The sequence below is a fragment of the Equus asinus genome, chromosome X (assembly GCF_041296235.1).
Source record: "Equus asinus isolate D_3611 breed Donkey chromosome X, EquAss-T2T_v2, whole genome shotgun sequence".
In the NCBI taxonomy this organism is placed as follows: domain Eukaryota; kingdom Metazoa; phylum Chordata; class Mammalia; order Perissodactyla; family Equidae; genus Equus; species Equus asinus.
This window is the reverse complement of record NC_091820.1, coordinates 14,320,976-14,347,638: the sequence shown is the minus strand read 5'-3', so window position 1 is coordinate 14,347,638 and position 26,663 is coordinate 14,320,976. Positions and strand designations below refer to the sequence as shown.

Below are 26,663 nucleotides of genomic sequence, written 5' to 3'. Positions count from 1 at the left end.
AGACATGTGGGTTGCTGTCTTAAAACTTTATTGAATAAAGAATACTCTTTAGAATATATGATGAACTTGGTCTACATTGCATGCAATAAAGGTGAACACGACAGCAGTTTAACATGAAATGTTAAACTAATTAGTGTATAAAATTGCTTATGTAGCTGTCATGCAAGAACAAAGTATTAAGTTTGGCATTTTCACCAAGCTTCTGCGATCAGCTTTAAAGAAGGCATTTGAAGAAATGGTTAGATTTCTTTAGTATGGTATGTATTTCAAACAAATTAATTACATGGGTAAAACTCAAACTTCTTTCAACCTCTCTTGCATTCCAAACAAAATCTTAGTACAAACATCAAAAATGCTGGTCACCCCCAAAAGACAGACTGCCAAACTCATAACAGAATGTAAGTTCTGAAATAATGTTTATTAAGTAAGGTTTATTAAGTAGGATAAAACCAAGAACTATCAGTCACTGCAAAATTCATGTAAGAACATTTAATGGTCCAACTCTGTAAGCATTTCTTTTAAGTTTCTCACATTAATGAGTGCTGTTTACAGTACTAAAATTCTATCATTCAGGCATCAATGGTTACAGTTCAGAAAAAAGAAATCATTCATGACATCTTTCTACAAAAGAGCAAAAATAATGAACAGGACCAGTATCCCTAATGGGATACATGGGATGGGGGGATTAGGAAAAAGAAAAACGGTGCTTTACTTTCACAGTAGGAATTGTGTAATGTAAACATCATATGGCCCACATCACAAATCCACGAGAAAGGCTCAAATGTGAACACTGTGTATGTGTCATCTTAAAATCTATGTTCTCGAGTTTATACTGAATCTGTTTGTACCAATACATGGCAAATATCTATCACTCTTTCACAAACGCTGAACCATTCTAGGGGAGTACTGGAGAAAAAGTCCTTACTTACGTCTCACCTAATACAACTTTTATTTAGATGTAAATCCTTTGAGTCAACCACTTTAAATACCAACATGTGCCTCCATTAATCCCTCTCTTTTCACCCTCCTATCCCAGACACCCCAAAAGAACCCTGGTAGTCTAATGTCTTTAGCCTGCTAGGCCTTAAGACTGAGGTTGTTGAGTACCATCTCCACTGGAACAAAAGTACACTTTCTACTGCACCTTCCTTTTCTTTAACAATTGAGCAGAACTGTAATGCTTTCAAGCATGTGTCTAGATCTCTACATCATTAAGCTGCTGCTGGCATGACTGCTGGCTCTACAGAAGGGCTGCTGGTCTACAATGGCTAGTGCCAGTAACCAGGTTATTTTAGAATTCTGCTTATCAGGAAGGAAATCAAAGGTTGTGCGTGTGAGCTAGAGGGGTGCTTCCTGCCAGCCCCATTCAATCTTGCTATGCACTGTAATTAGCATGGTTTTGCTCACTTCCTTGTTTGTTGTAATTGCGGCAGGAAGAACTGTTTCTGTCTCCAAGAACCAGCTTGTCCCTAGGAGGGGACGTGGTAGAGAGAAGAGCAGTTGATGAGGAGCCATTGGAAGGGCTCTGCAGAGCAGATGTATTGTGGTAAGTCTCACTTTCCAGATCCTTTGAACGGTCCTTAATGCCCTTGAATAAGACACAGAGTAGCTCGATGATGTTCAAGGCAAGAGACACCAAGGACACCACCAGCATGAAGAGGGTAAAGATGCTTTTCTCTGTGGGGCGAGAGAGGAAGCAGTCCACCTGATGCGGGCAGGGGTCTCGTTTGCAAGTGTAAATTGCATTCAGGCTGAATCCATAGAGGTACCACTGGATCAGCAGGAACGCCACCTCAAAGAGAGACCTGAAGAAGATACTGATGGTATAGGTTCGCAGCAAGCCCCCCCTGACTTTCACCTTGCCGTGTTCTTCAATGCCATACTTCATCTTCTTGATTTCGATCTCCTGCAAGTGCATCTCCACGTTGACACCATTGGTTTGGGCAACTTTGTGTTCCTCCTCTTTCTTGTTCAACTTCTCTTCTTTTCGCATCACATAGAACACATGCGCTAGGTACAAGAGTGTGGGGACAGACACAAATATGATCTGCAGGACCCAGAAGCACACGTGAGAGATTGGAAAGGACTTATCATAACAGACATTTTCACAACCAGGCTGTCGAGTGTTACAACGAAAGCCAAACTGCTCATCATCCCAGGCTGACTCAACTGCTGTCCCCAGGAGCAGGATTCGAAAAATGAAAATGACTGAGAGCCACATCTTCCCTCCAGTGGTAGAGTAAGCTTGAACCTTGTCGTGGAGTTGGCCTAAGGCACTCAAGGCACTCAATCACTCATGTTGCCTGTTTGCTGTTCTTTCGCTTAAAAGAAGTGAAGTAGGCACGCCAAGTGATTGCACTCCTTGGAGGATGAAGTAAAATGAAAGAGTAAGTTCAAGCACTCAAAACTGTCTCAAGTTCACAAGTCTGCTATTCTTTGATACCTTCCTCACTCTTCCCCCTCATGAAAGACAACTGCTGATATCTGATAAAAGCTTATGTGGATTCATTTCACACACAGTGAGTATATACTTCTAAATAAGGATGTACATATACCAATAATGGGAAAAGTTACATAAATGTGGGAACAAAATAGACACATCTAAAGGTCTCCTTCAATTCCAGAATAAAGTAATCTTCAAAGATAAAGACTCAAACACAGAAACTGAATTAAAAATTCACATGCAAGTATTGACTGGTTTATCTTCAGACATATTAGGGCCATCATTCCCAAACAGGTAATGACGTTCATTCGAGCATTATTTATTCAGTGCCTACTAGGTGCAAGGTACTGTACTGGGCACTGATTCCTACTGATGAGTAAAATAGAATTCAACTGAGGGAAACAGATAATTAAAAGTACAGTATTTTATTAATTCTCAGACACAACTGATTGTAAGATACACCATTATTTTACTTACCATTCAGAAAGCAATCAAGGCACCCACTATAAGTTGTGCCCCAATTTCAGAAATGTGGGGAGAAATGTATATCTTAGAATCCGTGAAAAAGGCTAAGTGAGTAAGTGAATACACAATTGCAAATTTAAATAAGTCCTAAGAAGGAAACAAACAGGTACTGACAGAGGATAACGTAAGGAAACCCAAATCAGACTGTATAGAGTCAGCCAGGCGAAGACTGGAAAAACCACTGCATGTGAAGGAAGCAGCATGGGCAACAATCCGAAGGGACAAGAACCCACTGTACTCCAGGAGCTCAAGGGCAGCAGCATGGTTACCAGGTAGAGGCAGAGGTAGCCAACTGGTGCCGGAGGGGGTTACCTTAAGCATCTGCTTGACAGCAGCCAAGAAGCCCAGAAGAAGAAAGCAAGATTATACTGTGAGTCTGGAGCAAGACTGAGGCCATGGGAGAAATTTCTAACGGCAGTTCAGGGAACAGTAGCAGCTCGAGCGAACAGTGGGAAGGTTGGGGGAAGAAACGGGATGCAATTGAAGGATGTACAGAGAAGTACAGGGATGAGGGATCCGTGCAGTGAGTTTTGGTGGTGACAAAATGTAAAAGAGGATGTCAGGAATCATGGGGCTCGTCCTGAGAGTCTCTGGTGGGGGGAACAGGTGATCAGTACTGCTGCTGTGATACTGACTGCTGTGATGAATGAGGGGGCATTTTGAAAAGATAGGTGCCATCCCAGTTAGCAGGAAGAACCAAGATCAGGACAAAAAAAGGAGCTGCTGCTCCCTCCTTATCTGGGGATTAGAAGTCAGGTCCCTGACAACAGGGGCCTCAATTTACATACTTATTTACTGAATGTGAACCATTATCTTCAGTTGAATCGTTAGCACATGGAAACTTTTCTTGTTAAGACTAAACTACTGATACACTGTGTTCATTCTTGTGGGTTTCTTCTAGGATACTGTTATAATATATCAAGAGGCTTTTTTTTTTAAATTTCAGGAGGAGCAACACTGATATCACTCACTAATCTATTGAGGGCGGGTGGAATCTGGCCTGCGACATAACACGTAACTGTGCCACTGCTGCAGACCTGCTATTCTTTCTCCATTTCCTCCCCGGACAGCCCTATTTCTTTACAAGAAATGTCTCTAAGCAAAAGCCTGGGGAAAGGTTTCTGCCTCTAATTCAGAGCATGTTAGACAAATGGATCTTACCTTAAAAAGGGATCACAGCTAATTGATTACCACATAGCAAAAAGTAGTTATTTTCAACCAAATCATTTCAATACAGCACTGACTCATCATTTTTTAAAACAAACTTTATTTAGTATATTAAGATAACACATATTTAATATCTTAGTTCTCTCTCTTCAAAAAAACCCCAAAATCTTTAATTCCCAAAGATAGCTATTCATTTTAAATAATTAGGAAAACTAAAAGAGAAAAATATTTCTTAAAATAAACATAATATGAATTTGCCAACTAATAAGCAATCTTAAATACCATGCAACTAATTTGTTTCTTGATTTAATGGCTATTCCTCACAGTAGATTCAGTGAGAAAAATAAAACAAAATGAAACCTAAAAAAAGGGCAAGGTTAATGGAATTTACAAAGTCTCAAGTGACCGAATTGGTTACATCTATCTTCAAGGATAGAAACTGAAGGCTCCCAAAATGTAATTTTTTTTGCAAGTAATCAAATTATAAGGCTTTAAAGTACACACAGTAGTTTCTCTGTTACTTAAATAACACATTTTCACCAAATTGTTCTCTATCACACAGATTCTGAAAGTAATCCTATTAAGCTAAAGTCACTGAGATCTATAGTTTATAATTAATACATTCTTCAAGGTTAATTGAAAATAAACCATTGGCAACATAAGAGTTAGGCATTTATTCTTATTAGTTTTTCAAATTTAAACAGAGTTTAGTCTCCAGAGATGTCAAAGTGCCTTAGAAAATTAAGTTATTTCTTCAAAAACAAGTGGGATAAAATAATAACAAGTGAAGGTTAAAGAAAATAATCCTGAAACTACTTTAGTATGGTTGATAGAAGGTATCTGATACAACAAAAAACAGTGCTGTAAGGGGAAAAGAAAATCAATAATTCTAGTTAATTTAGGATAAAGTTATTAGCAATTTTCTAGAATTACATGAAGTTCTTAAGTTTTTCAAATATTTTGTTCTGAAAAAGTTCTTACTAAGCACTTTGAAAATATATAGATCTGAGATTCAAAGGGATAAAAACAACTGAGAATGAGTCATCTCGGCTAAGCAAATGGTTCATAGGAAAATTAAAAGCCTCTTGCTGAAGATTATTTTTAAACTGGACAAGATATTTCCAGTTTTAAAATATAAATGTAAGGGGCTGGCCCCATGGCCGAGTGGTTAAGTTTGCGCACTCCGCTGCAGGCGGCCCAGTGTTTCATTGGTTCGAATCCTGGGCACGGACATGGCACTGCTCATCAAACCACGCTGAGGCAGCATCCCACATGCCACAACTAGAAGAACCCACAGCAAAGAATATACAACTATGTACCAGGGGGCTTTGGGGAGAAAAAGGAAAAAAATAAAATCTTTAAAATATATATATATATATATATATATATATAAATGTGAGATTTCACGTTTCAGTTCTAACATGTAAAAGTGCTTAGATATTGTTACTGCTTTCTCCACAGCAAGAAAAAACCTGAACAAACTGGAAATCAAAAACTTTTCTTAGGCTTATCAGAGAATTGAAGACAAAGGGCAAACTGAACTCCTAAAATCTGGAGAGACGGGCAAATACAGAGAATCACATTCAAGATCAGCTTACCTGGAGCAGAAGCTGCTGGAGTGAAACACTAGTAAGAAAACTTAAATGGTAATTTTAACAAAAGCTTGAGAGTAAGAAGTCCTGGGGGCCTAGTCTTAGGACAGCCTCCACGCTCTCGTGGCTTTACCTCCAGGAACCTCACCAGGTTATGACTGTGAAGATCCAAGAACAATCTCCTCCTCTTTTGGGTAAGAGCAAGAGAAATGTAACAACTCTGAAATACGCCCAGGGTGAAGATCCAATAAAAATCTTCTCCCTTTTGGATAAGAGGAAGGGGAAAGTAACCATTTTGAAATATGCCCAGGGAAAATGTAACAGTTTTGAAATAAGCCCAGAATGTTCTCCATAACAAAAGCCAATGCACCAAACATTTACCAGAGCCTTATATGTACTCCTGGGAGAGGAGAAATAAGACAACTACAGCCCCCTCTAGCCTTCTTGTTTCATCTAAAAGGAAGAGAGGAAAAACGGCTAAGAAATATTTCTGAAGGTTGCATGCAGCCCAGGGCTGAGGCCCACCAAAAGACTAAGATTTGGTCCTAAGATTATAAAACACTTCCCCTTCCCCACACTCTACCACTATGTCACCAGGGTTCCAGTACAGTAACAGTGGATTACAACTGAAAGAGTTGCAAGAAACAGACTCTATTTAAAAAGAAGTTCATAGGTAGGAAAACCCAAAGACAATGGGAGTGAAAAATAAACAAAAGAAAGACACTAGAGGAAACTGAAGCCTCTGGCACCTACACCTACAATGAACATTAAACACAGCCCAGCTCCTAGCCAATTAACATAAAATATTACACTAAAAGCCTATTTACCACAGTTCCAATATATACTAACTTTTAAAAAACATTAAAAAGCATGCTCAAAGGCAAGAAAAAACACAGTCTGAGGAGACAAAGAAAGCATCAGAACCAGACTCAGATATGGCACAGATTTGGAGATTATCAGGGATAATTTCAGATAGGGAATTTAAAATAACTATGAGTACTATGTTAAGAGCTCTAATGTAGTAGACAACATGCAAGAACAGGTGAGTAATGTAAGCATTCACAACTCTAAGGAAGAATTAAAAGAAAATGCTAGAAATCAAAAACACTATGACAAAAATGAATAATGCCTTTAATAGACTCATCAGTAGATTGGCCATGGCTGAGGAAAGAATCAGTGAGCTTAAAGCTATGTCAATAGAAATCTCTCAAACTAAAATGCAAAGAGAAAAAAGAATTTAAAAAAACAGATCAGATTACCCAAGAACAATGGGACAATTATAAAAGGTATAACTAGAACACCAGAAGGAGAAGAATGAGACGAAGGAAAAGAAATATTTGAAGGAATAATGGCTGAGAATCTTCCAAAATTAATAACAGACATCAAACCACACATCCAGGAAGCTCAGAGAACACCAAGCAGGAGAAATACCAAAAAACCTACACCTAAACACATCACATTCAAACTACAGAAAACCAAACACAAAGAGAATATCATGAAAGAAGTCAGAGGGGAAAAAAAACACTTTACCTATAGAGAACAAGCACAACAAGTACATCCGACTTCTTATCAGAAGCCATGAAGTAAAATATTTAAAGGGTTGAAAGAAAAAAACCACTGACCTAGAAGATATTCAGAGAAATTATTCCTCAAAAGTGAAGAAGAAATAAAGACTTTGTCAGATAAACCAAAACTGAGTAAACGTGTCATCATTAGACCTGCCTAGTAAAAATTGTTTTAAAAAGTTCTTCAGAGAGAAGGAAAATGATATAGGTCAGAAAGTCAGATCCACACAGAGAAAGGAAGAGAATTGGAAAAGGAATAAATGAGGGTAAAATAAAATCTATTTTTCCCATTCTTCATAGATAACTGTTCAAAAATAATAGTAGAAATGTATTCACTGATTATAGCATATGGATAAGTGAAGTGAATGACAGCAATGTTACAAGGGATGAGAGGGAGGAATTAGGAAAATTCTGGTACAGGGTCCCTGTACTACCCAGGAGGTGGAATAAAGTTATCTGATAGGGGACTTAGATAAGTTATAAATGTATACTGCAAATTCTAGGGCAACAACCAAAAACTTTTTTTAAATGAAGTACAATGGATATGCTAAGACAGGAGAGAAAACAGAATCATATAAAATGGTCAAGCAAAATCAGAGAAGGCAGAAAAAGAGGGGACTATTTTTGTTAAAAAAGAAAAAATATAACAAATAGAAAAGTTACAAACATGGCTCCTATTAATGCAAATATGTTAATAATCACTTCAAATGTAAATAGCCTATATACACCAATTAAAAGAGATTATCAGGGTGGATTTTAAAAACCCACTTTAGGGGCCGGCCCAGTGGCACAGCGGTTAAGTTCGCACGTTCTGCTTCTCGGCAGCCCGGGGTTCAACGGTTCGGATCCTGGATGCAGACACGGCACAGCTTGGCAAAAGCCATGTTGTGGTAGGCGTCCCATGTATAAAGTAGAGGAAGATGGGCATGGATGTTAGCTCAGGGCCAGTCTTCCTCAGCAAAAAGAGGAGGATTGGCAGCAGTTAGCTCAGGGCTAATCTTCCTCAAAAATAAATAAATAAATAAATAAAAACAAAAACCCACTTTAAATATAAAGATACAGATAGGTTAAAAGCAAAGGGATGGAGAAAGATATACCATGTTAACATTAATCAAAAGAAAGCTGGAGTTGCTATATCAACTTTAGACAAAGCAGATTTCGGAACAAATAAAATCATCAGGGATAAAGAGGGGAATTACAAAATGATACATTCTCCAAGAAGATATAACAATCCTTAATATACATGCACCAAACAAGAGAGCATCAAAATACATGAGGCTAATAATGATAGACCTGCAAAGAGAAATAGATAAATCCACTATTATAGTTGGAGACTTCAACACCCCCCTTTCAGTAACTGACAGATCCAGCAGGCAAAAAACGAGTAAGGATATAGGTGAATTGAACACACCATCAATCAACTGGATCTACTTGACATTTACATAATACTTTACCCAAGAACAACAGAATACATATTCTTTTCAAGCTCACACGGGACATTCATCAAGATAGACCAAATTCTGGGCAATAAAACACAACTGAACAAATTTTAAAGAATAAAAACCATACAAAGTTTACTTTCATACCACTATTAAACTAGAAATTAAAACTAGGAATTAAACTAGAAATCAACAAAAAGATAGCTGGAAAATCTCAAAATATTTAAAGATTAAACAATACACTTCTAAATAACACACAGATCAAAAAAGAAATCTCAAGAGGAATTTTAAAATATTTTGAACTAAATGAAAATGCAAATCAAAATTTGTGTGATGCTGCAAAAACAGTGCTTAAAGAAAAGTTTATAGCACGAAATGCATATAGTAGAAAAGGAAACAAACCCAAAATCAATAACCTAAGCTTCTATCTTAGCAAATAAGACCAAGGACAACTTAAGTCTAAAGCAAGGAAAAGAAAAGAATAATAAAAATTATAGTGATAAAAGGAACTCAATAGTGAAAATGAATGAAAACAAAAGCTGCTTCTTTGAAAGGATCAATAAAACTGACAAACCTCTAGCAAGGCTAATCAAGAAAATAGAAACACAAATTATTAATATTAGAAGTAAAGGAAGAGTCATCACTATCACACGGACATTAAAAAGATTTATAATAAAGGAAAATTATGAACAAATCTATGCCTAAAAACTTGATAACTTAGACAAATCGACCAATTCCTTGAAAGACACAAACTACCAAAATTTACACAAGGAATAATAGACAATCTAAATAGGCCTATATCTATGGAAGACAATCAATAATGAATAACCTTCCAAAAAAGAAGTCCCAAACCCAGAAGGTTTCACTGGTGAATGCTACCACACATTTAAGGGAAGAAATTATACCAATTCTCTACAATCTTTTCCAGAAAATAGAAGCAGAGGAATACTTCCTAACTCACTCTATGAAGCCAGTATCACCCTAATATCAAAATCCGATAAAGACATTAAAAGACAGGCAAACTACAGATGAATATCTCTCTTGAACATAGATGTAGAAATCCTCAACAAATATTAGCAAATCAAATTCAGCGGTGTATAAAAAGAATTTTACAACATGACCAAGTGGGATTTTCTAAAATCAATTCATGTAATCTACCACTATCAACAGACTAAAGTAGAAACAGCACATGATCATATCACTTGATATAGAAAAGTATTTAACAAAATTCAACACCCATTTGTGATAAAAACTCTCAAAAATCTAGGAATAGAGAGAATTTTATCAACTTGGTAAAGGACATCTACAAAAAACCTACAGCTAACATCACACTTAATGGTGAGAAACTGCATGCCTTCCCACTAGGCTCAGGAACAAGACAAGAATGTCCCCTCCCACCATTTGTATCCAACATTGTACTGAAAGCCATAACTAATACAATAAGACAAGAAAAGATATACAGATTGGGAAAGAAGAAATAAAACTATTTTGTTCACAGACAACATGATTGTCTGCAGAGAAAATCTCAAAGAATCTACCCAAAAAAACTCCTGGAACTAATAAGGAATTCCAGAAAGGTAACAGGATGCAAGGTTAATATATAAAAGACAATCACTTTCCTTTGTATCAGCACTGAACAATTGGAAATTAAAATTAAAAACAATACCATTTACATTATCACCAAAAGAAAAAAAAGGAAGTACTAATCTAACAAAATATTTCCAAGATCTGTATGCAAAGAACTACATAACTCTGTTGAAAGAAATCAAAGATCTAAATAAATGGAGAGATACTCTGTGTTCACAGATTGGAAGACTCAATATAGTTAAGGTGTCAATTCTTCTCAACTTGATCTACAGATTCAATGTGATCCCAATCCTGGGAAGCTATTTTGTGGATATCAACAAATTGATTTTAAAGATAATATGGAAACGCAAAAGATCCAGAATAGCCAACACAGTTCTGAAAAGGACAAACAAAATCGGACGACTGACGCTATCTGACTTTAAGACTTACTATAAAGCTACAGTAATCAAGAAAGTAGGGTACTGGTGAAGAACAGACACACAGATCAATGGGACAGAATAACAGAGAGCCCCCAAACAGACTCAACACAAACACAGTTGATCTTTGACAAAGAAGCAGAGGCAATCCAATGGAGAAAGAAGTCTTTTCATCAAATGGTTGAAACTCAATTAAAAAGTGGCAAAGGACTTGAATAGACATTTTTCTAAAAAAAAGATACATAAATGGCCAATGAGCACATGAAAAGATGCTCATCACTAATTGTTAGTGTCATGCAAATCAAAACCACAATGTGAAATTTTACATCCACTAGGATGGCTACAATTAAAAAAAAAATAAGGAAACAAGTGTTGGCAAGGATGTGGAGAAATTGGAACCCTTGTACATTGCTGGCAGTAATGTAAAACGGTACAGCCACTGTGGAAAGCAGTGTTGAGGTTCCTCAAAAAGTTAAACATAGAATTCCCATATTACTTAGCATTTCCACTCCTAGGTATATACCCAAAAAGAACTGAAAACAAGGACACCAATTTGTACATGAAAGTTCACAACACTATTCACTATAGTCAAAAGGTAGAAACAATACAAACATCCACTGACAGATGAGTGGATAAACAAAATGTGGTATCGGCATACAATGGAATATTATTCAGTCATAAAAACGAACAAAGTACTGATACAGGCTACAACGTGGATGAATCTCAAAAGCATTATGCTGAGTGAAAGAAGTCAAACTCAAAAGGTCACATATTGTATATGAGTTCACTTAGATGAAATATTCAGAATAAGTAAATCCATAGACACAGAAAGCAGATTGGTGGTTGCCAGGGAAAGGGAGAGGGAGAAACAGGGAGTGAGCACTTAATGGGTACAGGGTTTCTTTCGGGGAGATGAAAATGTTTTGGAACTTGATAGAGGTAGTGATTGTACAACACTGTGAATGTACTAAATGCCACTGAATTGTACACTTGAAAACGGTTGGTTTTATATTATGTGAATTTTACCTCATTTAAAAAAAAAAGAGGAGTCTAAAATGTGGCTCAATTCCTGGCTCTACCACCTACTAACTTATATGGCCTTCAGAAAATTAACCTATTTGTGCATTAGTTTCCTCCATGTAAAAGGAAGATAATTCTTTTATAGTTGTTATGAGGATTTAAAGAGTAACAAAACTAAAGCACCTAGCAGAATGCCTAGAAGTTAAGAGGTACTGAAACACAAATTATTACTCTTTCCTCTTAACTTCTCATTTATGTCCACTTGAATTACATTAGGAAGATATCTCAAGTTCTTTGTCTCTAAAGAATTTTACTCTTCACATTTTTGAGAACGTTCTTCTCTTGAACTCAAGTAAGCTTTCATAGTCTCACGGAGACTGTTTTCTTCTTTGCACTCATCTTTGGATGAAAAGAGACTTATTCAGGCCAGTGACAAAACATAGTCAAGGTGAACAGATTGTATGTGTCTCTGTATGCCCAGTCCCGTGCAAAGGCCACTTACTTCTCTGTTCTGACAATTGATATGTGAAAGAGGTAACCAAAAAAATTTCCAGCCATTCAAAGGATTTACCCAAGTCCAGCTCAAAGGAAAGTAATTTTCAGTGGAAGTCCCACACTTTATTAACTCCATTCCTCAGGCTCCAAGTGCACCAAGGGCAAAGAGACAAATAGAAATTGAGATTGTTGGTCCACTGAGGCCACTATGCTGTTTCCACCATATTCTCCTAGTCATGGCTTGCTCAACGTCAGAAATTAGCAAACTTTTTCTGTTAAGGGCCACAAAATAAATATTTTAGGCTTTGTATGTCATACAGTCTCTGTTGCAACTACTCAACTCTGTCATTTTAGTGCCAAAGCAACCATAGGATAATACGTAAATGAATGAGTGTGGCTGTGTTCCAATAAAACTTTATGAAATGGGCGGCAAGCCAAATTTGGCCCATAGGCAGTAGCTTGCCCACTCCAGATCTACAATGTCAGGGCAGGCTCTCCTGCCCACGTAATATGGTAGTCTTAAAGGAAATGCCCTGGGCCATAGGGATCAAGTGTCAGCTGTGCCATTTGGGGAAGGTTCTACAATCCATTGACACTGTACCTACGGTCCCAGGTCCCCTGACACTCAGAGGTGAAGAAAGGTTCTCACTACCCCATTCTCATTCAGCCATCATCAGCTAATAGTGCTACCTCCTAATTCTATTCCCACCTGTGTGGTAGTTCTCTTACGGGGTTCTGGGAAATGCTTATTTCTTCTTCTCTTTTTTCTTTACTACTAACATGAGTTTTTTTCCTAAGCAGTCTTTAATAGAGAATTTATTGAAAAAAATGAGAAAGAAGGTTTCACACTACCATTTCAACTACAGTCTTCTCTCAGATTTACCTCTTCCAAACTACATTTTAAGTTTCCTGACAAAAGAAAACATGATCTTATATTTGTTAATTTATACATGCTAAACTAAATTCCTCAAAAATAGGAATTACATCTTACTGATTTTTGCAGAGCCAGTGTCTAGTAGAGTGTCTGACATTTTGTAGGCACTCAATAGGTTTTTCTTAAACAGATATTTGGTTGAACTTTACTTTATAATTCCATGCCTAGAATATAGTGCTTTAAGTACAGGAGGTAGAAAAAAATTTTTAATTTGACTTTTTAAATTAAAATGCTTTAACATATGAAACAAACGTTTAAATTAAGAAATAGTAAAGCTCAAAATCATTGTAGAATATGAATTATAGCTTCTAATAGTATTTCAGGGTTGGGTTTCTTTTTCTGTTTTTGGATTTCTTTTTATATAGAAATAGAGCATTGTGTGCTACTTTCCAGTCACTGATTTCAACACTTGATAAACAGTTATACTTTACTTAAAAGTGTCCACTATATGGGCATTTGTTAATCAGTTCCTTTTCTTATCTTATCCGTGAATATTTATTTCAGGCCTCTGTAGAAAAATTATTCACACTCATTTTTGCTCTTGAAGTTTTGAAGAAAAGTTGCATTAAAGAGCTATTAGTATAAATCCCTTAAGCACAGACATTTCTCAGAGACTAATGAAATTACTCATCTTCAAAAGCTGTATAAAGAATAGTTTCTTCTTTGAACTAATTCTGTTTTTATGATTAGAAGAAAAGGAGGAGACTTTAAAGTCCATCTGGTGCCCCAGCCAACTCCTCCTCTAGACTGGGGAAAGGGAGGGATGATCATTTAGAAACTGAGTCACTGCAAAAAGGATGAATGAGGTAAAGTCTTCTGTAGAGACAATGCAGAGCTGGTACTAGCTAGTTCTAACATGACTATTCCCTTATCTCATTTACTAAAAAACAAATTCAGACTAGGATGATGAGGATAAAGGCAACCAGAAAGCCTGCAAAAGCCCAAAATTCTTCTAGTTCTAAAGAACTCAGACTCACCTGGAAATTGACACATAAGCCATTATATCTTTTATTGAAAACAAGACAACAGAAACATGGGTATTCTTCCTCTATCAATAGATTAGCAGAATTGGATATACAAAATATTATAATACAAAGAAGTATGATTTTAGTGAGACTTTTGTAGTGTTCCAGAGACTGTTCAACAATTAACTGGATCAGCAAGAAAAACCAGGTCGAGAGAGGAAACCACACAGAAGTAACATTTCTATGAGTGCCTCGGTAAGAGATGTTTTCCTTGACTACTTGATTCCTACTGTCTTTGTTCCTGACCTGAAGTCCAGTTTAACACTGGCATCTTATTAATCTCCATTACCTGCAGTAAATTAATGTCATTTAGGAGACAGTAATTACTAAAAAAAATGATTATGATGAAATAATTAATATTGAATTATCTAGCTTCTTATAATCTTTATTAAAAACCCCAAAACTCTCTATAATTTCCTTCAAATGCTAAAAATTTTGCACACAAAAAGCAAGAACCCACATCTTATTTTTAAATAAGGAAAGTAATGATGAAGTAAATAATATAATTAATCCCATATATTCAGTTTCTCATTGTTGACTCATCTCTTTAAGTCTTGTTTTAAAAACTTAATTCACATGTAAAACTTAAAACTAAAACTTAAATAAAAACATTTGTTTTATTTAATGTGGGAAAAAAAAACCCTGAAAAAATAAAAGCTATTCTGCTTTAGTAGAAAATAACTGTGTGGTTTTAGATGGCAGACTATAAGTAATCTGTTATATTGGTGATGGTTCATCGACTTTTCCACAAGTATCTTCTTAAAATAGTTTGGTTTAAAGAAAAAAAAAGTAACCAAATGATCATTCAGCTTTTGGTGGAAAAATAAAATTCATCTGAAAAAGAAAAAAGGAATCACTAATTCAAAATGTATAATGCTTGCTAAAAATGAAGACTTGTAGCAAAGACAAATTGTGAATATTAAGCATAATAAATAGCCAAAGAATGTCTTTCAGTAGGGGGAAATATGGGTATTCTTGACTAGTAAATATTTAATCAAATCTACTCTAGTTCCTACCACTCTCAATCTCAATTTCTCAACTCTCAAAAGAGAAAAATGGCACAATCGAGATTTTTCTCTACTCTCTCCTTAACTCCTTGCCATTTGGCATTCAATGTACCATTTCACTTAAAGAGGTCATTAATAAATGGCATCATTAAACGAAATGGATTTTTCTCAACCCTCCATCCTTATCATCGTGGGTCTTTTCATGAATTTTTACACTGTTGGTGAATACCATTTTTAGAAAGTCTTTCTGCTTTGCTTTTAAAGAGGCCTGCCTCCCTCTCCTTTCAATCTGACCATTTTAAACATGCACTGCACTCTGCTCTGCACTCCCTCTTGGAAGCTTCACGTCATTTCACAGTTCCATCTCACGCTCAAGTTAGCTATTTCTGGAGTCAGATCAAAGCCGGACTCCACCTCTTATCAGCTGCATAACCCTGGCCCTGTTACATAACCTCTCTCTGACTCAGTTTCCTCATCTGTAAAATGGGGATAAGAATACAGTTGTTGTGGGGATTCAATGTAATATATCTAGTAGAGTGCCTAGCATATGGTAGATGCTCAATATGTGTGGTATTTATTAATATCAGGTTTGGTATTCTGCTGCCATTTTATTCTTTATTATGAAAGCCAAACTCATTATTTCTCCCCCCAAACTTAAATCCTCTTTGAAGTTTTTCAGTCAGTTAAATGATATCAATACTTTTCCATTTCACCACAATCTTTGGGATCATTTTTAATCCCTCCATAGGGACCTGCTATTCTGCAACAGCTCTCTACAGTGTCCTTCATTTTCGGTTCTGTAATTTAAGTCAACTTTATTATTTATTGAATACTTAATAGGCTGTACCCCAATACCGGATTGTTCACAGCTTTGTATAATTAGCTATCTCAAGAGTATATGTCACGTACTACTTTAAAACAAACAAAAAACTTCTCATAAGTCAATCCCAGCCACAGGAATGGAAGTACACAAATCAGCACTTCTCTGTCCTAGGCTCAATTAGTCTCCCCCTCCAACCTCTCTCTATCTGGCTGCACTTCTCCTGCCTCCAGTTCTAATTGCATCTCCCTATTTCAACTCTATTCCATTCTCCCTACTTTATTGTACAGGTGACCACTTTGGGCTTCTGTAAAGAAAAGTATGCTGTAAAACATGCCTCGTTCCTCATAGGCACTTCAAAACAGACATGCAAATAAAAAGCAAATCAGCAATGTATATCTACAGGGTAAAGTCCGACCAGAACTTCTTCCAAATATAAGTAGTCATATGGCCCCATAAATAGCTGAACAGTCAGTGCTAAGAGTTTTCACATATTCGCCAATGTGTATATATAACAATAAATGGAAACTGTCAAAAAGAGAGTATGGTTACATCTTTCTTTTGTAATTGGGCAGCATTTATTTCAGTAAATTAAGAAGTATGGTCTTTGGCCTGGAATAGCCCAACACCGTACTGTGTTCACAAAAGCAAGATATATCTGTTTATAAACATGACCTCTACATTTCTTGCAACAGTACACAGATTAAAACTTCCTTTCACACCTGCTCAAATATTCAATATGCTAGGAATTACTTAATTATATATACACCCACAGCCAACCTTCTCACAAAAAGATCAAATTTACACATAAGTGATCACACAGACCTATGCATACGTAATCACACAGACATGATTTATACATTTTTTAAGCATTTTATTAAATTTTTCAAAGGTATGTAAAATATATGAGCATGATTATTTTACATATAATACATACAAAAGGGAAGATTATATCCATTTTTAACTATAACATGAGATTACATAGTAATCCATTTGTTTGGTCCTAAAGGGTAAATCTTACCAGAAGCATCAAATTCTCTATTTTTGGATAATGGGGTAAAGATCTGGAGGTCTGATTCTAGCTGAAAAAAGGATTTACTCTAACAAGCCTAATGACTAAACAGCTGCAGATTCTAAAAGGAGATTTATATTACTCTGAGTTAGGCACTAATTTATGCTTCCAATTTTCCATCCAGCAACATCTTTTTAGGTGAATGAAAGGAAAAAACAACAATACTTGGAGAGCTGGGCTGTGAGTCCCCCATTTAGTGAAGGGCAGTAAAAAGAGATTTGTTTAGATGCAATCTCACGGATTACATTTTAAAGTATCTACTCTTCTATCTCTTCAGACAGACCATAAGCCATATAATGGCAAGAAAGCTAGGATTTATTCATCCTTGTAACCCAAAGTGCCCTATACGTAGCCACCAGGAATCAGAGTTCACATTTAGAGTGGTTTCCCAAAAGCAGAGATGCCTGTTCTCATCCACTTTCATTCTGGGCCCACCTTGCTGGTACCAACAGTGTGCACCGTGAGAGCTAAGTACAGGTAGCAAGTGTATTTTGACAAACCAGTAAACCAGACATAAGGAAAGAGAAAACAATATATTCAACTAATAAACTTTATTTTTACATAAAAGGCAGAAGGAGAGCTTAGACAGGGTCAAAAGAAAATATAGAGAAAAAGGTCACAGGAAGAAGTGCAGCAAAGACTGACAGAAAACACTGTTGAGAGATTTGCATTACATATCAGAAATTCTCGGGTTTTAAAACTCAAAGATTAAGAACTGAAGCTTCCATTTGCTATGTTATATAAACAGAGCCATAGTACAAAAGGAGGTATTACGTTCATGAAAGAAGCAAATTTAACTTCGAAAGTGACAACCTACTTCCCCTGAGTAGTATCTACCCAGGAATTTTATTTTTTTAAAGCTTCAGAAATTTATTGTAACTCAAGGCAACTCATTAAAAGCATTGCATTTCATTAGAGAGCTTTCCATTTGTTTAATCTCAAAGTGTGGTAATATTTCTTAATGAGGTATTCAAGGTGCTAAATTTATTTTGATTATATTATTTTAAATTCTTAATCAACCTGAATCAAGAATCAATAGTATCAAACCATTTTTTGAGGATTTACTGGCAGACATCTTCAGATAACTATTACCAACATAAAATAATTCAAACATCAAATTTCAAGAATAAAAAATTCATTGAATTAAAGTAAGATATTTGTGATCTAAAACCCCAAGATACATCAACTATCATGAAGCCTTAAATCCAAAATGTAATATTTTGTACCATAGGAAAGAAAAAACAAACATAAAAATTATACCATCTTTATTTATGTATATACATACCTATACATGCAGTCATGCGTCACATAATGTTTCAGTCAACAACGGACTGCATATACAACAGAGGTCTGATAAGATGAGTACCATATAGCCTAGGTGTGTAGTAGGCTGTACCATCCAGGTTTGTGTAGGTACACTCTATGATATTCTCACAATGACAAAATCGCCTAACGACACATTTCTCAGAAGATATCCCCGTCATTAAGTCACATACGACTGTACATATATGTTATGATAGATAGATAAACAGATAGATTGATTTGATAGTTTAAATTAAATGGCTTGGGTCAAATTGCTAAACTCATCTCAGATGTGAATTATATCATTATAAAATATCACAAAAAATTTTAAACTTTGGTCTTAAGAAATTATACACAAAATTGCATGAGGCCAGGTATTCGCACTAGGTATATAACAGAAAGATATTTAACTTAATGTTGAAAATGTTACAGTTTCAACACTTGCCATTTTTTTTAATTGAGTATAACTGACATACAACATTATATTAGTTTCAGGTATACAACATAATGATTTGATATTTGAACACTTACCATCTTAAAGTTAGTCTCTAAGTAAAACATGCTCACTACTGAGCAACAGCTATGGAAACTTGCAATAACTTCCCTGAATAATTGGCGATTATTATCATAGTCAAATTTCTATATAATAAGATTCATTTCAAAGCTGTCCAAGGGTGATCAACTACAGCCAATAATCATAATCATACACTATTTCATAATCAAGCCCTATTTCATAACTGAACACCTACCTACTACTCTTCAAAATCTGGATTCAGGTTCCTCAAGCAATCTAAATTATTGGTCTACGTGAAAAATACTGACTGACTGAGACTCCTCCTTGCTCTAAGTACTTGAACACAAATTAAATCTGTCACTACCTTATTTCTTCTCTACCACTTATTCTCTCTTCCTATTAGGCAGCTTTTCACCTTTACGTAGGTTGGTTGAAAAAATAGCAAAGAATTAACGACTACCCAAGATTGCAAAGAATTAATGACTACTCAATCATGATAAAGCTTGTCCAAAAGTAGTCGTCTTTTTCTGGGTTCACATATTAATTCTACTTCATTAAGCATCACCATCATAGCCAGAAAGTTTTAATTATATGCCCAGACACACAGAATACTACATTCGTTTCAAAATAGTTAAACACATACAGATATTTGCTTATTTTTAAAAACCATGTACTTGCCTTGTGTCTGCATTTAAGTACAACTCCATAGGCTCCTATAATAAAAAGAAGTAAACAGTTAGGGGCACATATACAAACTACAGCTCTTGAAGAAATCAAAGCTCTATTATATTTACATTGGTTATCAGTATACGTTATATAATGATTCCTAAAGTAACAATATTCTGCAGTGATAAAGCAATGAGCCACATACAAAGACAGCATGGATATTTATTATATATTTTTTATAAACCAAGTGTATAAGCAACCTATTTCCCCAACAAGTATTTTTAAATGTTTCTCTTTTTAAATAAAATTTCACTTGAGACTTTTTTTTTAATTTAAGCTAAAAATTTCTGGAGACAAGATTTGGACATAAGAACTTTAAAAGTAAATAAAAATTAATCCAAAAGCTTCTAGGGACCTTAAAATGTAAGAGCTAATGATTTCCCAATAGTAAACTCAAGCACAGAGCCGACCAACCATGTTCTCCCTCCTGGAAGACATTTGAATCATCTTCTAGAGTACTGGAATGTCTTTCCTGATCAGGAAAATAGCATAGGCCTCAGCATTCCAATTAATAACTAGTAGGAGTTGCTACATTTTTGCCATAAATAAATACTCAGATCAAGGGCACAGGCTACAAGCAGTCCAAGGAACTCTGGCCATTTACGGCCAAGCACGCCCACTTTCCCTGGTATATTTCCATGAGATTCGCTACCTTTTGGGTTATGTATCATATATCTAGCCAATAAACTACTTCCCTAGAGGCAGAACACAGAGTTGACAGCAAGGTACCCAGGAAACTGAGGTTAAAGTCATACTGTGAAAAACCTAATTAGGAGAATCAAAACATAATGAATGATAACTGAGGTCTGTAAAATTGTGAAGAACACCGACATCAACAGACAATGAAAGCCTGCATGCATCTATGAGAAGGGGACTTCAGGGGGATGAAATTGGAAAATGTGTCTCCAACAGAGTCTAGGGAACCAGAACAAGTCTCCCTCATTTTGGTGGAGATGGATGAATCTTATTATCACAGTTAGGATGGAACCGGCCATTACAGCCATCCAACTTAACTCCACAATCACCAGGCAATCATCCAATCCTCGTTTAATTGCCCATGCTAGTTTTTCTATGGGATGAAAATACACTGTACAGGCTATAGGAATGTAGAGTGGGCTTGACAGTTTTTAATTTCCTTAATATATATGTTTTTCTTAGCCAGAAAGCATCTGAGGTAGTTTACAAAGAAAAAATATATAGCAATCTCGGTTTGACTACAACTAAACTGATAATTCTGATTTATATAACAGTCTGGTAGTTTGAGTTAATCTGAGCAAATCCCTGAGAACATGATCACCTATGAGTATACTAAAAAAAAATAAAGTTATGATCCAGAAAAACTTAGGCCCAGAATCTGGAACATTCCAATTCTGTTACATCTAATGAGCTGACCTTCTCTAGTCAGTAGCTTTTTGTATAAGTCTCCAACTGTAATACTTTTGAAAACAAAAAACAAATAAATAAAAAAGGTAGCTGTTATAAAACAGACAGTAGATAAGACATTGAGAATGAGTTTTATTTACATAATTAATATCAATGAAGAAAAGGATAAGGAATTGACTGGTGAAAGAAGAAAGATCCATTCCCTTCATACGGTTTCAATCTCAGACATTGAAGCAAACACCCAATAATGACAATATTTTAATTGTTTCTATTTACTTGAAAAGGATTTAACAACTTAATATTAAAACCTAGAACAGCTTTGCTGTTCACATTTTGAAAATGTTTGAAAATTTGAAAATCACGTTTGAAAATTCTGAAATATGAAGTTTTTGTAACATTTTCTTTAAAGATATGTTAAGAAACTATCATAATCATAATCACTTATCCTTTGTTAACAGAATCATTTATCAAAATCTGCATAAAGTTATCTTTTTTTTTTTGCTAGCTGTAGATTTTTTTTTTTAAGATTGGCGCCTGCGCTAACCAGTGTTGCCAAGCTTTTTTTTTTCCTTTCTGCTTTTTGTCCCCAAATCCCCCCAGTACATAGTTGTATATATTTTTTTAGTTGTGGGTCCTTCTAGTTGTGGCACGTGGTACACCACCTCAACATGGCCTGATGAGTGGTGCCATGTCTGCGCCCAGGATCCACACCAGCGAAACCCTGGGCCGCCATAGCGGAGCACGCAAACTTAACCACTCGGCCACGGGGCCGGCCCCCATAAAGTTATCTTTAAGTCAAGAGAAAAAAATTACTAAGAAGGAAAAATCAGAAAGACTTACAAAAAAAAAAAAGACTTTGATATTTCATCAAATCAATGAAGTCATAGATTATAAGCATTATTTTGTGCACTACTAGGGAAGAAAATCACACATCTTGATTTCAGAGATGTTAAAATACGACCAAATTGTATGCCTCAGAATTTATAAAATGCAGTTTGCCATTCTCAAAGGCAAACAGAAGTTATTTATTCATTTATTTACCACGTATTATGTAAAAATTAATTTACACAAAAGAAATTTTAAGTTGCTCAAAATAAGCCTAGCTGATATAAAAATAAATTGTAACCAAAAAATTGTAGACTAAAGAAACAATGATTGCTCATGTAAAGAACAAAATGAAGGCAGCCTTAAGAAATCCCTGATTTAGAGGCTGGTCCAGTGGCCGAGTGGTTAAGTTTGCGCGCTCTGCTTTAGTGGCCTAGGTTTCACCGGTTCAGAATCTGGGCGTGGACCTAGCACCGCTCATCAAGCCATGCTGAGGTGGCGTCCCATACAGCAGAACTAGAAGGACCTACAACTAGAATATACAACAGTGTACTAGGGGACTTGGGGAGAAGAAGAAAGAAAAAAAAGGAAGACTGGCAACAGATGCTAGCTCAGGGCCAATCTTCAAAAGGAACAGTAAAAAGAAAAAGTGAAATTAATTTTAAAAAAAAGAAATCCCTGATTTATTAAACTTTAAAGAGTTTTAAAATGCTATTAAATTTCCACTGGAAAATAAGGTCCAAATAGTTTAAGAGTAATTTTATTTTTAATATTTTACTCTTAGGCACATATATGAATGAATATAGGTTAAATTAATAGGATCTGAATTAGTAACTTTTTTGGTGGTAGGTATAACTGTACATTGCTTAAAACTCAAGGAAAGCTAAACTTACCTTCACCTACAACCCCAAGGATCTCAAATTTATTCATCACATTACCAATGTTAGGAATCTTCATGAAGACAAACTCCTCTTTTGATGCAAGCCACAGAACATGGCATTAAAAAAGAACTTCGATGAAGTTGTGCAGTAAATAGAACGAAAAAATGTCCGAAGAAATTCTCACAGTTTGGTGGAACTTTCACATATTTGTTATACTGTGAAGCATTAACTGATTCCCTGTAAGAACAAACACAATTAAAAGCCGTAAGTTTTCTATCTCAGTACTCTAATAACCTATCCTATCTTTTTGTACAGTTCTTTTAAAACCATGTTAATGTTTCATTACTTAAAAAAAAAAAAAAGCAAGAAATAATAATAGGAGGAAAGAATCCAAAATGGAACCCAAACAAAATGTACCTAACTGTATTTGAAATGAATAACAACCACACTGAAGGGGGCCAGGGGCAAAAGAATTAACCCCAGGTAACTTTTGAAACCAATATTTTAGCTACATACTCCCCTCAAGCTAAAGACAAATAGAAATATAAACAAATATTATATCTACTTAGACATCTGTTTTTACACAGAGATATGAAACTTCTTTATGTGTATTCTAGGATTGAACAAATAAGTAAACATATTGTGGATAATAAGTTTGGTCTCTTACTCTCATAAAAGGAAGTTACAAATATGAAAAGGGGAAAGGCTTGGAATTAGAGTTACCCATACAAGCTCAGATCTTAATATAGAGAGATGTACAAATACATATAAATGTGTGTGCAAATATGCATACACACAAACATATACTCCTTAGCTCTGACTGCTGTGGGGGCCTAGAAGCAATGACACTCCAATAGCCATGAGCACAGCTACTGAGCCAATAAAAGGCTCCCAGGTTCCTTGGAGAAATGGCTGATTCCCAAGCTAGGGCAGGGAAAACAACTACAATATGAGCCCAGGATATATTTTTGTGGTGCCAGAAAGTACGGAAGTGCTCAAAGAATGATGGGACATGTCTAAAAGAAACAGGAGTCATCTTAAAGAGACTTCCACTGACCAAATGAGGAATATTTCAACAGCAAAATAAATAAGGATAGCAGCAGATTATAATCCAAAAAATGAAATAAAAATGTACCAGACCTTACTAACTAAGTGAGGGAGAAGGAAAAACTCTTCTTTAGAGTATAATTCCAAATGATAAATGTAGTGATGCAATTAGAAAATCACCATTTGGCAACCACCATGGTAATAATTATTTCAGGCAAGTATCATCAATGTGTGCTAAAACTAGTGATTGAAAGTTTGATGGAAAACAGCATATTATCTAATTTCAAAGTAGCTCCCTGTAAGATACCTCTTAATTATGAAGGGAAAAAAAGTAATTTCATAGTCAAGAATCCTGCCAGACACTACCTTAATTAGGCGATCAGAGTTAACATCATCAATAATAGGACAAGTCAACATGATATGCCTCCTGATAGGATGCATCACAACATCACTTCTGTGGCATAATTTCCAAAAAGGTAAAACCTGAATCTAACCAGAGGCAGCAACAGACAAGCCCAAACTGAGGGACATTCTACTAAATAACTGGCCTGTATTCTTTAAAAATGTCTAGGGCATGAAAGATAAGGAACGACTAAATAACTGTTCCAGAAAAGAAGATTTAGAATCATGATAACTAAATATAATGCATGATCCTGGATTGGATCCTGGAGAAGAAAAAAATTTTTTTGCTATAAAGGGTAACTAATAAAATTTAAATGTCTATAGATTAGATAATAATATTGTTATCAATGATAAATTTTTTACTTTAATAATAGCACAGTGGTTATATAAAACAATGCTCTTGTTTTAAGAAATAGCAAAATGGGTGAAGGTGGTCAAAAGGCACAAACTTCTAGTTATAAAACGCATAAATCCTAGGGATACAATGTACAGCATGATGACTATAGTTAATAATACTGTATTGCATATTTGAAAGTTGCTAAGGGAATAAATCTTAAAAGGTCTCGTCACAAGAAAAAAATTGGTAACTGTGTGGTGATGGATGGTAACTAAATTTATTGTGGTGATCATTTCACAATACATACAAATATCGAATCATTATGTTGTACACTTGAAATTAATATAATGTTATATGTCAATTATATTTTGATTAAATAAATAAAGTACAGCCCAGAATCTCTAGAATAAGACAATCTAATAAAAAGTTTAACAGGGGCTGGCTCCATGGCTGTGGTTAAGTTCATGTGCTCCACTTTGGCACAGCCTCCCCGGGTTTGCCAGTTCGGATCCTGGGCACGGAGCTACACACTGCTCATTAAGCCACGCCATGGAGGCATCTCACATAGAAGCACTAGAATGACTTACAACTAGGATGTACAACTATGTACTGGGACTTTGGGGAGGAAAAAAAGAGGAAGATTGGCAACAGATGTTAGCTCAGGGCCAATCTTCCTCAAAAACGAAAAAGTTTAACAAAAAAAGGAAGAAAGAACACCAAAGCATTTAGAGAGAAAGTTTGCAACCTAAATTGTTCAGAAAAAAATATGCATGTGTGTATGGAGGAAGAGAAGAGAGACAGAATGATAAAGCAAATATGGTAAAATGTTAACATTTGGGGAATCTGGGTAAAGGGTCTATGAAACAGGAAATTCTTTGTACCATCTTTCCAACTCTCCCCTAAATCCAAAATTATTTCAAAATAAGTTCCTTGTTTCAAAAAGACCTATTCTATCTTTAAGAATAACAGCTGTATCAATACAAAATATTGGTTTAGAAGGAAGTAATAAAAATGGGGCTGGCCCCATGGCCGAGTGGTTAAGTTCACGCGCTCCGCTTCGGCGGCCCAGGGTTTCACGGGTTTGGATCCTGGTCACAGACATGGCACTGCTCATCAAGCCATGCTGAGGTGGCATCCCACATGCCACAACTAGAAGGACCCACAACTAAAAATATACAACTATGTACCAGGGGGCTTTGGAGAGAAAAAGGAAAAATAAAATCTTAAAAAAAAAAAGGAAGCAATAAATCAAAACCAGTAAAGAAATCTTCTTGGCTGCCTATGAAATTTGAAACTTTTTAAAAAATATGAGTACCCCATGTGATGTGGATCAGAATTGATAGGAAGAAATGTGCCTTTTCACACACTGATGATAGGAATGTAAACTGGTACAAGCTTGCTAAAAAGCAACATATCCATAATTAAATGCTTTTAAAATGTTCAAATCCTGACAAAAGTATCTGACAAAAACCTATAACGTCATTCTTAAATGTGAAATATTAGACACAGTCCCATTAAAAATTAAGATCATGACAAGAAGTCCTACTATTAATACTGATTAACATTACTATTAAACATTATCCTGGTTGGTTCTAGCCAGCTCAATAAAACAAGAAAAAACAAATGAAGAAAATATATAGGATTGGAAAGAGGGAAGCAAAATAGAATTTATAGATATTATTGTCTACATAAAAAATTCAAAGGAATTTACAAATAAATTATTAGAATTATAAGTGTTAGCAAGGTAGCTGAATACATGCTTAATCTACAAATATCAACTGCATTTGTAAACATCAATAAGAAACAGAAAATGTAATTTTTTTAAATCACATTTACAATAACAAAAAAGGTACATAGGATTTAACATAAAAGATATTCAAGACCTCTTCAAATACATATATTTATATATTTTATATACATATACAACTTTCTTCAAAGGCACTAAAGATGACTTTAATAAATGGAGTTATCCCAATTTTTTGGCTAGGAAGATTCAATACTACAAAGATGTCAGTTCTCTCCATACTAATCTATACAGTCAATGCAATTCCAATCAAAATCCCTACCAGGTTTTCTGAGGAATTCAGATAAGCTGATTCTAAAATATATATGAAAGAGCAGAGTTCCAAGTACAGTCAA

The 26,663-nt window shown here is 35.4% G+C and overlaps 1 protein-coding gene across 6 annotated transcripts in view; it reads right to left on the bottom strand.

The window, feature by feature from the left end:
• CDKL5 (cyclin dependent kinase like 5) overlaps positions 1–26,663 on the bottom strand; it is a 185,842-nt gene that overhangs the window by 98,810 nt on the left and 60,369 nt on the right. For 3 of the 6 annotated variants that reach the window (XM_070502015.1, XM_070502017.1, XM_070502018.1), the window contains exons 2-4: positions 22,751–22,975; positions 19,602–19,636; positions 1,859–2,361 (exon numbers count right to left, since the gene is read on the bottom strand). In XM_070502015.1, coding sequence (XP_070358116.1) covers positions 1,859–2,221 — 363 coding nt within the window. In that variant the 5' untranslated portion in view covers positions 2,222–2,361; positions 19,602–19,636; positions 22,751–22,975. Of the gene's footprint in view, positions 1–1,858; positions 2,362–5,733; positions 5,990–19,601; positions 19,637–22,750; positions 22,976–26,663 lie in introns of those variants that run through there. The other 3 variants (XM_044763101.2, XM_044763103.2, XM_070502016.1) reach the window with 2 other exon arrangements.